We start from the raw sequence: 14,163 nt of genomic DNA, 5'->3' as shown, positions 1-14,163 counted from the left end.
TTAAAAATGGAGGGTTCCCCCCCCCCATGTCTATTTATTTATTTATTTATTTTTGTCAAGCATTTATGAGAAAACAAGTATAAGTATGAACATAATATATACACATATAAGTATAAACAGATATAAATATATACATAATAAATGAGTACGAATGGGAACAGTAGGACCGGGACAGTAAGTACACTGGTGTGCTTAAGCATGCCCCCTCTTAGGAATGAAGTGAGGTCCACGGTAGACAGTTTAAGGTTTAAGTTTTGGGGGTTTGAAGATGTAACAACAGAGTCAGGTAGTGAGTTCCAAACATTGACCACTCTGTTGCTTAAGTCGTATTTTCTGCAATCAAGTTTGGAACGGTTTACTTTGAATTTGTACCTATTGTTTGCCCATGTGTTATTGTGGTTGAAGCTGAAGTAGTCATTGACAGGTAGGATGTTGTAGCAGACTATTTTGTGTACTAAGCTTAGGACAGACCTTAGGCAGCATAGTTTTAAGTTGTCTAGGTCCAAAATTTCAAGCCTGGTGGCATAAGGTAATCTATTGCGAGCTTTCATTCTTCTCATGAAATAGCTCTGAACTTTGTATTAATGTCCATTATACAGTGTGGATTCCAGACAGATGAGTGTATTCAAGAATTGGTCTGGCAAAGGTTTTGTATGCCCTGGTTTGCAGTTCAATGTTACCAGAGAAGAAGCTTTGCAAAATTAGGTTAACAACCCTTAATGCCTTTTTTGGCAATGCTGTAACAGTGAGTTCTGGGGCTTCGATCTTTTGAAATGAGTATTCCTAGGTCCTTGACAAAGTGAGGGTCATCTACGAGGTCGTATCCTCCCAGTTTGTATTTAGTGTTCTGATTTTTGTTGCCAATGTGTAAGACAGAGCATTTATTGGTTGAGATTTGAAGTTGCCAATTGTTCGACCATTCTGAAACATAGTCAAGGTCGCTTTGTATAGCAGCAGTATTGTCAGTGGTGTTAAATAGTTTTACGTCATCAGTGAACAGGATGCAGTTGCTTTTAATATGATCGCAAAGGTCATTTATGTAAATTAAAAAGAGAGTGGGTCCTATAATGCTGCTTTGGGAGACACTGCTATTAACTGGTGCTGGGTTTGATAGGGCACTCTTTATTTTGACTACTTGTTGCCCATTTGACAGGAATGCAGCTATCCATTTGTGCAGTGATCCAGAAATGCCGTAAGAGCATAGCTTTAACAGTAGTTTGTCGTGTACCATTGAATCAAAGACTTTGCAGAAGTCTATGTAAATGGTGGAGTTGTATAGTCCAAATGTTTTTGCAGGATAGGAATTGTAGATTACAGGACAATTTTTTTCTGAAACCAAACTGTTTGTTAGAGAGTAGGTTGTTTGTCTCTAAGTGGAGAGTAATGGATTGGTTGATGATTGATTCCATGACTTTGCAGGTGACACAACATAATGTAATTTTCAACTAGGCGGGGGTCTCCCCTTTTGAAGATAGGAATGACCGTGGCTAATGACCATAGGTCGGACAGAGTGCTGGATCTAAAAGATATTTCGTAGATGGTGCTTAGTGGTTTGGTTATGGCAGTGGAAAGCTTTTTTTCAGAAGTAGGCACATAATCCATCAGGGCCAATAGATAGAGATGGTTTTAGTTTGCGTAGTGCCTTTTCAACGTTATCTTCTATAAAATCAATATCTAGTAGATCATTGCAATTAGTTGTGGTAAGATTAGGAAATGTGAGGCATTTCTAGTCATTGATCCTGATAAAGTACTACATGCACATACACACAGCCCTCAAATGGCTATTAAAATATATAATAAATGAAGTAAAGGAAATACATTAAATCACATTACATTACATTCAGGATTAGTTTTGCTTTTTTCATGTTAATGTATTTCATTGTATCTTTATCACTATCCCCAAGTGTCAACTTACAGATTTACTTACTAAGTAATCTCCTTTATAGAGTTGATCTAGTCGGATATATACAGCCGCAGCAACAGAATTTGGCATTTCTCCATAGGCTGTAGAGTGTGATTTCTGTCTGAATACTCCTGATACAACGTTCTGCACCATCTCTTGTTCTTCAGATGGTACTGGTTCATGAAGGATGCTTGAATTTAAGCAGATAAACTTATATATTAACTCTTGCTTGGTCTATGTAAGGTTTTACTCTCAAAGTCCAATATTTTCCCCTCTGAATTCAGAAGAACCAAATTAAAAAAAAAAAAACTAAAACAAGGAACATCTTCAAAACAAGGCAGCCCCTGCTTTTATTTTCCTTCCCTATATCAGCCCTTGGAGAAAGACCAAATCAGGAAGCAAATTCTGCAGGAGAACCAGAATTTTACTTTATTTAGGTGGGTTCTAATAAAAACTCCTGCAAATTTGATTCTGTTTATTTCTCCCCTTTCTCTTATACCCTGGGAGGCAGGGAGGATCCAACCTGAGTCTCCTCTTAATGCAGTCTCCATTCCCAAGATTTAAGGAATGCATCTGTCATCAGTTTCTCAAGATTTGCTTCAAGGCCATTTCCGTGGCTCTCTATATCCTAACGTTCAGATGAGTCTAAACCGCAAATCTCACAGTCCCCAGCCAGCACACCCATGTTGGGCAGCAGGAAGAAGCAACCTAGAACTAAGGAGAAATTTCCTGACAGTTAAAACAATGAATCAGTGGAACAACTTCCATCCAGATGTTGTGAATGCTCCAACACTGGAAGATATAAGAAGAGATAGGACAACATTTTTTCTGAAATAGTATAGGATTTCCAGCCTGACAGAGGGTTGGACTAGAAGACCTCCAAAGTCCCTTCAAATTGTTATTCTGTTAATCTGCAGGGAATCCAGTTAAACAAAATTGCTTTATTACAGTCACCCTCTAGGTGGTTTACAAATACACATATAAATCAGTTAAAGTAGGTAAAAATATATAACCTCATAGGCAGCCTGGACTAAAATAATCGAAGAATAACAACTCATACCAGGGTCCACACAACTGCAGGCTGGGGACAAAGCTAGGTCTGAAGCACTTTTTGGAACCTTAGGGGAGAGGGTGCTGTGCGCATCTCTGGGGAGATGTTGTTGCAATGGACATGTCCATGACAGAGAAGGCTTGCTCCCTCCCTCCCTCCCTCCCTCCACCCACCCACCCACCCACCCACCCACCCACCCACCCATCCATCCATCCATCCATCTATCTATCTATCTATCTATCTATCTATCTATCTATCTATCTATCTATCTATCTATCTATCTATCTGTGCTCTCCTGTCCAGCTTCACGTGTCGTGTGAATCCAACCACTTGGGCTGTGGAGTGGGAGTGGAGGCTGGCAGGCAAAGTCAAGCATTAGAGATCCACACAAAATAAGGCAACTCCAACCTGGATCCTGTCGGGGAGACCCCCCTCTTTGCTCTCCCTCTCTTCCTCCATGGCAGGGGTGGGGCAACCTGAGCGCAGCTCCCTCCTCAGAGGTGACCAGCAAGCAAACAAACATGGTGCTCTGGCTGGGAGGCAGTGCCGTGGAGCCCCACCTCTGGCCAGTGAGAGCAGAGCAGGCAGCGCATGCACTTTCCCCTTCACTGGCATTGGCTGGGAGGGATGTGTGAGCCGAATGTTTGGAGCTGCGCTCGGCAGACTTCGCAAGTGGGTTTGGCAGAGCCGCTTAGTGGGGAGATCCCAGCCCATTTGGTTCGCTTCAGCGTGGGGTGGGAATGCAGAAGGCAGAGGAAATCCATGCCTCTCCATGTTCAGCCCTCAAAGACTCCTTTGGAGCAACTTTTTCTGCTTTTAAAACATTACGTTTAGCAACAATAAAAAGAAAAACTTTTGTAATAGCATTTCTCTTTCCCTCCATCCCTCCCTTCTCTCTCTCTCTGCCTCCCTCTGTTTCCCACCACCCCCCACCCCACCCCCCCACCCCCTGGGAACTGTATGCCATATGGCAAGCAAGTGCCCAAATTGGTCAAAAGTCTCAACTTCAGGAAACTTGACAGATTTTTCTCTCAGGAGCTTAACAGCAGTGCCCTCAAACAATTAAGATCTCAATCAACAATAGGTAAATTGTCCCTGCTATTCTTTGTACACTCTCAGGTATACAAATAAAAGGCTCTACTTTTTTAGATACAGCAGCTAATTTCATAGATTTAATGCAGCAGCTTAAATTGCCCACACTGTTTATCAGAGAAACCTATGTTTGTAGAAACTATTGCTTTGAGCTGGTCCTATTGTACAACACCCAATATTTATTTGTCTGATTGATTGATTGATTGATTGATTGATTTCTATAGCTGGCAATCTCAACATGCAACTCTGGGCAGGGTACATTATAAAACATTAAAACAATTAAGAGAGTACAAAATAATATTTCAGAAGTCAGGGACTGGCAGAGAAAGAACATCTCCAAGTCCCTACCAACTAATATTCCTTGGCTAATGGGATATACCAAACCCGCCTGACCAAATTGGATGGACAGAAATGACTGGGAGAAGATGGTCCCTAAGGTGACCTGGCTCCAAGACACTTAGCTCCTCTTAAAGAAAAGCTACATTTGGCAAAGGCGGCATGCAAGTGCACCACAGATTCATCCAAGCAAGAGTATGTCAGGATTGCAGTGTGAGATTTGATTTGGCTTTCCCCTGGATTTTTACCTTCTGTGCCAGTGGTGGGATTCAGCCCAGCACAGGTTTGGGTGAACCGTTAGCTAACTTTCTGAGCAGTTCGGCGGAGGCAGCCTTTTGCTTTTCCCACATTAGACAGTGAATCCTGTCAGGAAGGCAGGAAGGAGATGTTCTGGTGTGCCTCTATGTGTTGTTTCTAGCCTAATCCTTATCTTCATTGCCCTTTATTAAGTGTTTTCAGAAACTGCCTCTGCAGTTACGTCTTGTTACATTGTTACAGCTAGTGGTTCTTGATAGTACACCCAGACTTAATGTAGCCTGAGCTGCTTCTCTGAAGTTTTTTCTTCTTCTTTGCTGCTTGCTTCGCTTTCTTAAAGGGAAAGGGTTGTTTTAAGCTTTTTACACTGCTTTACTGGTTCCTGACACTGTCCTTTTGGGATGTACTTCCAAGAGGCAGGATGCAAGCTTGGCACGGATTTTTTTACTGCCTTTCTGGTGGCATAAGATCTTTCTTTAAATCTGGATGATTTCCTTAGGATATCTTGTGAGGTGAGTGAAACCAGCCGGTATCTTTAAGTAATGCAAATGGATCTAAGGATTGCTTCTCCTGGGTGGGAAAGGGTGCTTTGTCAGTTCACTGAGCACAGGAGTCTCTTGTTTATGGGGATTCTTCAGTAATCCAGGTCATGGTTGTCCAAAGGTGCTTTTTCAAGAGGCAACTGGACTTTCTGGAAACCAAGGAAGTCCAGTTGCCTCTTGAAAAAAGCATCTTTGGGACAGGAGTCTCTTGCATTGCTTTGGAGTGGCCAAGGCACATGATTGCTCACTGATAGATTTTAAAAAAGGAGGTAGGGGTGTGGATCCTCCCTCCAATTCATTGTAGTTTTCTCTCATTATAATAAGGCTTAGTAACATGGCACCAGGCTTGAAGTTTATTTAGATATCTGTGGCATGTACTAATTTTATTGTGATCCTGACAAGCTTGGGAGGGCAGAGACTTGAACCTGGATCCCCTATATACTTTGTTAATTTGTCTCTATTGCTTGGCATTTTGTAACCCAAGCATGCCCACCAGAGGTGGGATTCAGCCGCTCGGACCAGTTCAACTGAACTGGTTGTTAAACTTCTGCCCAGTTTGGTGAACCGGCTAATCCCACCACTGCCTGACCCCAGTTTGGTGAACCGGCTAATCCCACCACTGCCTTTTGAGCCGTTTTTCAGGCAAAAAACAGCCCCAAAAATAGCCAAGAAAATGATCTGAAAATGGCCCGAAAACAACTGAAAAGTGGGCCCAAAAATGACCCCCAAATGGCCATTTTAGCGGCTGTTTTCTGGACCATTTTTGGCTGGGTTTTTTTGGCCAAAAAATGGGGAGAAAATGACCCCAAAACGGCCATTTTCAGGCTATTTTGGGGGCATTCTCTGGCTGATTTTGGGGGGCATTTTCTGGCCATTTTCAGACCATTTCCCAAGCCATTTTTGGCCATTTTTCAAGCGAAAAATGGCCCCAAAATGGCCTAAAATGGCTCAAAATACAGTCTGAAAAGTGGCCCAGGAAAAGGTCCCGAAAACGGCTGAAAAATGGGCCAAAAAAATGACAATTTGGTGTAAAAGTGCCTACTTTGATGAAAATTCATGCAGTCTTTGGCAAAGCGAAAAACTGGCCTCCAACAGTATTTCTATGATTAGTTTATCTTCTACACAACCGTATCAGAGACTTAGTTCTTGATCTGCAGCTTTTTCCTGATCTATCCTCTACCGTGCGCACCTTCAATTTACCTGTATCGTGCTTGGACTCCAAGACAGCTTGCCTTCAGCAAGGCCTCAGACCTCCCAGGAATGAAAACAAAGCGCCAAAAAATATGCCAACCTTCAGAGACCCATGCAATGCTCTTCATACCTTTTCTCAGGCTTCTGCTCATCTATCACTACACTTTTACAATTCTTATTGGAGCGACAGATCTGCTTTTCATAGCTTTTATAGTTTTCACAGGATAAATTCTTCCTCTGTAAGTAATAGGTTTTCAAGTCCCTCAATTTGTGTCCAGAGTAGGAGTTCCACATACTGCTTTTGAATCTATCAACACAGGCAATATCTGGAAAGTGGGGGGGAGAGATATTGCAGAGGTTATTCAATCAAAGTCTATCCTTTGCTTTCATACCTGGATAGCTTTTAAAATCAGGAGTTAAATTAGAACTTTTTCACCTTTCTTGTTTGTTCTTACAGTGTTTTCATCCATGCAATACTGTATTAAGATTCAGGCAGAACACGGAAAAGGCAAATAAATATGATAAGAGTGAAGATTTGATAAAAGTGCTCCATGCAGTTGAAGCAAAAAAGTTATTAAAGCCAAATGCTGATTCTGAAACTTAGAAAAAAGGAAGGAATAGCTTTCAGTTGTGAAGAATGGATGTTTTTCTTGTTTTTGTCTCTCTATTCTTCAGTGAACTTTGAAAATGATAAATAAATAAAAAATATTTTCCATTTTTTCCTCCCATTTCCCATTTCCTATATTTTACCTCAGAATTCACCGCACCCTCTCTCTCTATGATTAATGCCATGTATAGCATAGGATATTTTAAATAAAGGCCCTACTTCACTTATTCTTTTCCTTCTTAGTTTAGGTGGGCTTCAAGTATTTTTGTTGTACCTTCCTTAAATAAGTAAGTCGTTCTCCAGTGTGCTGACAAGAGAAACCAGGAATCAGTTAATTCTGTCTCATTGCTCATTAGACTGAGTCTATCAAACTTGTGTGGACACGCCTCCCTTGCCTGCTATCCCCAGTTTTGACTCAGTCTTTAGCTCATACAGATGTATATTAATTAGCTCCAATATTTCTAATGAGCAAGGGACAAACGCCATTTATTTATTTATTTATTTATTTATTTGATTTGCCAATTGTTTACAAGATAATAAGTAGAAGTGTATACATAGTTGTGAATACATAAAATGGGTACATATAAGAAAAATAAAAGAAGAATAAGAGAAACAATAGGACAGGGACGGTAGGCACGTTGGTGCGCTTATGCACGCCCCCTACAGACCTCTTAGGAAAGGGGTGAGGTCAATAGTAGACAGTCTAAGGTTAAAGTTTTTGGGGTTTGGGGAAGAAACTACAGAGTCGGGTAGAGTATTCCAGACATTGACCACTCTATTGCTGAAGTCGTATTTCCTGCAATCAAGTTTGGTGTGGTTAACTTTGAGTTTGTATCTATTGTGTGCTCTTGTGTTGTTATGGTTGAAGCTGAAGTATTCATTGACAGGTAGGACATTGCAATGTATGATTTTATATACCATGCTTAAATCAGACCGAAGACGGCGTAATTCAAGGTTTTCTAGTTCTAGAATTTCAAGTCTGGTGGCATAAGGTATTCTACAACGAGTAGAGGAGTGGAGAAGTCTTCTTGTGAAATATTTCTGGACTTTCTCAATTGTGCTAACATCAGATATGTAATGTGGGTTCCAGACTGATGAACTGTATTCGAGTATTGGTCTAGCAAATGTTTTGTATGCTCTGGTTAGTAGTGTGATATTACCAGAGAAAAAGCTACGTAGGATTAGGTTAACAACTCTTAATGCCTTTTTGGCTATGTAGTTGCAGTGGGCTCTAGCACTTAAATCATTAGAGGTGAGTATTCCAAGGTCCTTTACAGAGCTTGGGTCATCAACAAGATCTTGACTATTCAGCTTGTATTTTATTTTCTGATTTTTTTTGCCAATATGTAAGACAGAGCATTTATTTGTTGAGATTTGAAGTTGCCATTTGTTTGACCATTCTGATACATAGTCAAGATCTTTTTTGTAGGGTAGCAGTATTGTCTGTGGTATTGAACAGCTTTACATCATCAGCGAAAAGAACGCAATTGCTCTTAATATGATCACAGAGGTCATTTGTGTAGAGTATGAAGAGAGTTGGTCCTAGAACACTGCCTTGGGGACACCACTATTGACAGGTACAGAATTTGATAGGACACTCCCAATTTTGACCATTTGTTGTCTGTTTGCCAGGAATGCTTCTATCCAGTTATTCAGTTGTCCAGAGATACCATAGGATTTTATTTTTAGGAGTAGTTTGTCGTGTACCACTGAATCAAAGGCTTTACAGAAGTCTATGTAGATTGCGTCTATTGCTTTGCCCTGGTCGAGTTGTGTCGTCCATATGTTTTTGCAGTGTAAGAGTTGCAGATTACAGGATAGTTTTTTTCTGAAACCAAATTGTTTATTGGAGAGTAGGTTGTTTGTCTCTAAGTGGAGGATGATGGATTGATTAATAATTGATTCCATGACTTTACAGGTGACGCAGCATAAGGAGATTGGTCTGTAATTTTCAACTAGGCTTGGGTCTCCCTTTTTGAAGATGGGGATGACTGTGGCTTGTGACCATAGGTTAGGCAAGGAGCTGGTCCTGAAAGATTTTTCAAAGATTATGCTTAGAGGTTTGGCTATGGCAGTGGATAGCTTTTTTAAGAAGTAGGCACATATTCCATCCGGTCCAATAGATAGAGATGGTTTTAGATTACGTAGTGCTTTTTCAACATTGTCTTCTGTAAAATCGATATGTATTAGATCATTGTTGTTATCTGTGGTACAGCTAGGAAATACTGGGCATGATCCATTGCTGTTTACAAATACTGAGCCGAAGAATGTGTTAAAGATGTTGGCTTTAATGGTGTCATCGTTGCAGTCTTTACCATCAGGTCCTATCAAGGGTGGGATAGACCTTGAGTCTTTTAGTTTGCTGTTTACAAAATTGTAAAAAGCACGGGTGGAATTGGTGCTTAGAAGGTTTTCCTCTTGTTTAATGTGATAATTGATGCTTTCGGTCTTTATCTGGTGGCATAAATTTTTGTATCGGCTTTTGAAATTGGCAACGTGACCAGATTTGTTTTTCGGCCAGAGTGATCTCTTTTTGGATTGAAGTTTCCTTATTGTTATGGGTAATCTGCTTTTTTGTTTTGTTTTGGGAGTTGTTGTTGGTACATATAGTTTGATGACTCTTTTGACTTCAAGTAAAAATATGTTGTAATGGTCTTCAACAGTATTGCATCCAGTGAATAGAGATTGCCAATCATGGGATGAGAGATCATTGTCTATAAGATCATAGTTGCCTTTTTTGAAGTTACAATTGGGGATTACATCATTGTGGTGATTTTTGTGTGGGCGTATGTTGAGACAAAAGTCAATCATATTGTGGTCACTGCTGGAAAAGGGTTCTTTAGTTTGTATTCCGTAAATTAAATTCAAACTATTGCAGAAGATGAGATCGAGGCAGTTGTTTAGTCTAGTGTTGTTGGTTACTAGTTGTTCCAGTCCCAGATTTGTAATAGCATTGTAGAAGGTTGTGTGTATGATTTCAGTTGTACAATATGAGGTAGATTGAAATCGCCAAGAAAGATAAAAGGGTATGGGCAGGATGCAGCCCATGTTAGTAATGTATTTAGCTTGTTTACATGTTCGATGTCATAATCAGGTGCTCTGTAACATAGTAAGAATCGAATTGTGATATTTAAGGATAGTTCACAGATGATAGTCTCAGGAAGAGCAAGCTCCTGGGTAACTTGGATATTTTTTAGATGTAAGGACTTTTTATAGAAGATAGCAACACCACCTCCTCTACGAATTTCACGATCTGATCGGTAAACATGATAGTCTCTTACTGTGGTAATGGAGTCAGGGAGAGATGCATTGAGCCATGTTTCACAGACAAATATAATGTCGAATTTAGCCATATTTAGTAGGAGGAAAAATTCAGGTATTTTATTCACGAGGCTTCTTGCATTGAGTAGTTTGCATTTAAGGCCGGCAGTAGTTGGAATTGAGGTAGTTAGGGGCGTGCATGCCTAGTCTTGGGTGATGGTGGATCGGTTGAGGTAGGGTTGTGGTTGAAGGTTAAAGCTGAGTTGCGGGTTGTGTGACTTACTTTTGATACAGTCAGCATGGTAGTCAATGTACAGGTCCTTCTCTCCATTGTCTAGACGTTTTTTGAGTTCGGTGTGGAGTACACGGGAGCGGGCACGTTGCTGTATGGTTAGGTCAGGGCGACAACGGAGGTTCTTATGGTTGGTGTTGGTTTTGGCGAGTGAATTTATAGTGTAAATGAATTTACGTTTGCTTGATTCATTTTTGCAAATGACCCTGCACAAGCGTGGGGCCACTTGCAAAAATGAATCAAGCAAACGTAAATTCATTTACACTATAAATTCGGTTCTTTTTTGGACAGGGAAACAACGGCTTCCTCCAGCACTTCGCTGAGGATGCAAACTGACAGGCAGGATTCCTAGTTCTGACCGGCATAGCCATCTCAGATCCGGTCCAGGACAGCAGACCAAGGCCCCTCAGATCTTCCCATGGCTGTGGAGGGGGCTAGAGTCACTGCCCGGTCTGTGCATACTCTTTGATGCTTTCGGTTAGCCAAGGCAGCAGAGTTTCCGAATGTGTCTGCCTTTCAGGAGCCACTCCCAGCTGGAGTGAATTGTCAGGCAGGCTCCCTGGTTCCGACCAGCATAGCCACCTTAGATCCAGTCCAAAAAAGCGGACCGAAGTCCCTCAGATCTTCCCACAGCTGTGAAGGGGGCTAGAGTCACTGCCCGGTCTACTAGTGCACACTCTTGATGTCAGCAGAATTTCTAAATGCCTCTGCCTCTTTAGGAATCGGCTCCAGCAGAATGGAAGCCTCCGTGACTACTGGGAACCGTCCAGTGTCTGTAAGTGTGACTGAACTGTGTTTGTCACCACAGCCTCAGGCTCCACCAAAATGCTCCTCAAAGCCTAAATCAGTGGTGACAAGAGCAGCAGCCCAAATCAGGGCAAAAGCCCTAGCATCTAAAAAGCCCACAAAGGCTGAGGAAAAGGATACGAGGAGAAGACAGAAATCCCTGGACAAAGAAATAGCTAAGGCATTAAAGGAGGCAGAGTGGCGAGGGAAAGTAGATTCCCCAGGAGGTGACACTGCCCTTTCACGTGCATTTTACACTGAGCCATTACAACCTTTAAATGAGGCTAGGCAGATAAACAACTCACACTCCCAGACATGGTCTCCAGATGGCGCTGGAGAGCAGTCATCTCAGCAATGCTTTACATTGCCTGACAGCAATGAGGCCTGTTTCAATCCTGTTCAAATCTGCTTCCAGCAACAGGACATTGGGAACAGCTTTTGAGAAGGGTGAGACCTACCCCAGAGGCCACCTTTACCCCCACAATGGCAGGGCTCCACCCAGGGGACAGCCAAAAACCTGAAATTCCCTCTAATATGAAGTTTTTGATTTCAGAAGCCATTAAACAAGGGATTGCTGCAGGCTTGCAGCAAAGCTAGCAAGTAGCCCCCGTGGCGTCTGATTTCTCCCTGCACCAAGGGCAGCATCAGCCAACCCAGGTTCCAAGGGATTTCAAGGCCCTCCAGGGGCCTTATTCTCCCACACCCTCCATGCAGAGTTGATCATCACTCTATGACGAGGAGGGGCAGAAAGAACTGGAACTTTCTGAAAAGGAAGGAATAGCCCTGGACCACCCGGCTTTCACAGACCTTTTTCACCCTACTTTGTTCAAATCTCTCCTTTGAAGGCCAAGAATACAGCTTGCTTGGGAGCAGATTCAGCTACCCCAGATCCAACCTTGGATTTAGCTGACCCAAGCAAATTACTTTTTTCAGAACTGCCCACAGAGGCTGAAGTGATTCCCTTACCAAAATTATTTCTGGGTGTGGACCAGCGGCAATGGGTCTCACCAGGGACATATCCCAAACCGAGTGGGGGCGACAAGACGTTTTATAACGTGGCCCCGGAACTCACTGAGGCACTGCAAATACCAGCAGTAGATGGGCTGGTGGTGGTCTTGGCATCCTTCTCTGTCATGCCTACTGACACAGAGAATGTCCTAAAAGCAGACAGGAAGGCAGAGCTGACACTCCATAATGCCCATCAGACGTCTGCTTGGGCAGTCAAGGTGGCTACGGACACCTCTCATTGTTCTGGCTTCAGCAGATGCAAGATAGAATCTGGTGACCTCTGCACTCACCAGGACATAAACTTGCAGCGGCCACAGAATTCTTGGCTGATACCACTCTGAATGCTGCAAAGTTTGCTTCCAGGGTCATCGCATCATTGGTGACAGTCCGCCACCTGCTGTGGCGCCGGCACTGGCAGCCAGACACAAAACACAAATGGAAGATAGCCTCTGCTCCCTTCAAGGGAGACAAACTGTTTGGGGAGTTCTTGGACCCCATTCTGGTGGAGACAAGGGACAAGAGGAAGATACTACCATCCCTATTCAGGCGAGCTGAAAGCTGCCCCTCGCCTTATTTTTATAGGCCCTCATTTAAAACAGATCTGGCTTTCCACAGAGGGCTTACTTTCAAAGACATAATCACCAGCCCGATAGATCTGGGTACAGAGATAGGAACAGGCAGCAATTCCAGGCCAAATGGCGATTTCGTGGTGGCGGAAGTCGTCCCTTTTGCTGCTCCAAATGACTGCATGTCCAACGCTCCCATTGGTGGCCCCCTAAGCCTCTTTGCCGATCAATGGGAGGAAACTACAACAGGCACATGGGTCTGGGAGATGGTGAGATCAGGTCTCACCCTCGAATTCCTTTCACACCTCCGAGGTTCTCCATTCATTGCCCCATCTCAAAAGACAACACAAAGAGAGGCCTCAGGGAGACTGCAATCCAGCACTTCTTGGACATTCAAGCTATCCAACCGGTCCCAGAGGACCAACAGGGGCAGGGATTCTACTCCATCCTATTTTGTAATCCCAAAGTCCTCGGGGGGAGTGGAGAGCAATTGTGGACCTGAAAAGACTAAAACAACCATCTGACTTACAGGTGATTCAAGATGCAGTCCCTCTAGTCCATACTGGGGAGCATCTGAGAAGGAGACTTCCTTACATCCATAGACCTGACAGAGGCATACTTCCACGTGCCTATCCTGCCATCCCACTGGCGGTTCCTACACTTCTACTATGCGGGCCATCACTATCAGTACAAGGCCCTACCCTTTGGACTGTCCTCAGCACCCAGAACTTTCACCAAAATACTGGCGGCACTGGTGGCACACCTCAGGGCATTACTCATTCGTGTCCAATGTTACCTGGATGATATATTGATACAGTCCTCCTCCCACCTTTGGGCAGCAGAGGAACTGAAAGTCACAATCCAGGTCCTTCAAGACCATGGATTCTCCATTTTGAGAAGAGCCACCTGGCTCCTACCACCCAATTACTGCACCTGGGGGCAGTCATAGATACCTCATCATGCAAGGTTTACCTATCTCAGGAGTGGCAGGACAGCATAAAGGCCTTGGCGAATCATATCTGTTAGATCGCGGGAATGAGACTCAGGACACCAGCATGATCATCAATTGTCTTTACTGCCTTCTAGGACTGAGCGCTGAAGAAACCGCGGCAGCACTTTTACAGTCGGGCTGCTCGCGGCTGTGGCCAGTGATGGCTCTTCAAATTTCACGCCGCCATGGACCGTCCAAAAACAGTTAAGTATGTTAATACATAACACCCCTCCCCACCTGGTCTGGTTCAACCAATCTGAGCCTTGCCTACAGTACATAATC

The 14,163-nt window shown here is 43.0% G+C and overlaps 1 protein-coding gene, 1 long non-coding RNA gene and 1 pseudogene across 2 annotated transcripts in view; 2 read left to right on the top strand and 1 right to left on the bottom strand.

The window, feature by feature from the left end:
- The window catches only part of LOC148133098 (uncharacterized), a 704,593-nt gene that overhangs the window by 181,831 nt on the left and 508,599 nt on the right, over positions 1–14,163 (top strand). The gene's annotated exons all lie outside the window — the stretch shown is intronic.
- LOC113421086 (cyclic nucleotide-binding domain-containing protein 2) overlaps positions 1–14,163 on the bottom strand; it is a 102,225-nt gene that overhangs the window by 23,115 nt on the left and 64,947 nt on the right. Inside the window, exons 10-11 of the mRNA XM_087950142.1 lie at positions 6,501–6,696; positions 1,928–2,093 (exon numbers count right to left, since the gene is read on the bottom strand). Of these exons, the coding sequence (XP_087806268.1) occupies positions 1,928–2,093; positions 6,501–6,696 (362 nt within the window). The remainder of the gene's footprint in view (positions 1–1,927; positions 2,094–6,500; positions 6,697–14,163) is intronic.
- On the top strand, positions 10,949–13,068 carry LOC148133101 (uncharacterized; annotated as a pseudogene).

The sequence above is a fragment of the Notechis scutatus genome, chromosome 1 (genome assembly GCF_049901735.1).
Source record: "Notechis scutatus isolate UNSWTSFEM ecotype Mainland chromosome 1, rNotScu1.2, whole genome shotgun sequence".
Lineage (NCBI taxonomy): Eukaryota > Metazoa > Chordata > Lepidosauria > Squamata > Elapidae > Notechis > Notechis scutatus.
This window is presented reverse-complemented; position numbering and strand designations above follow the sequence as displayed.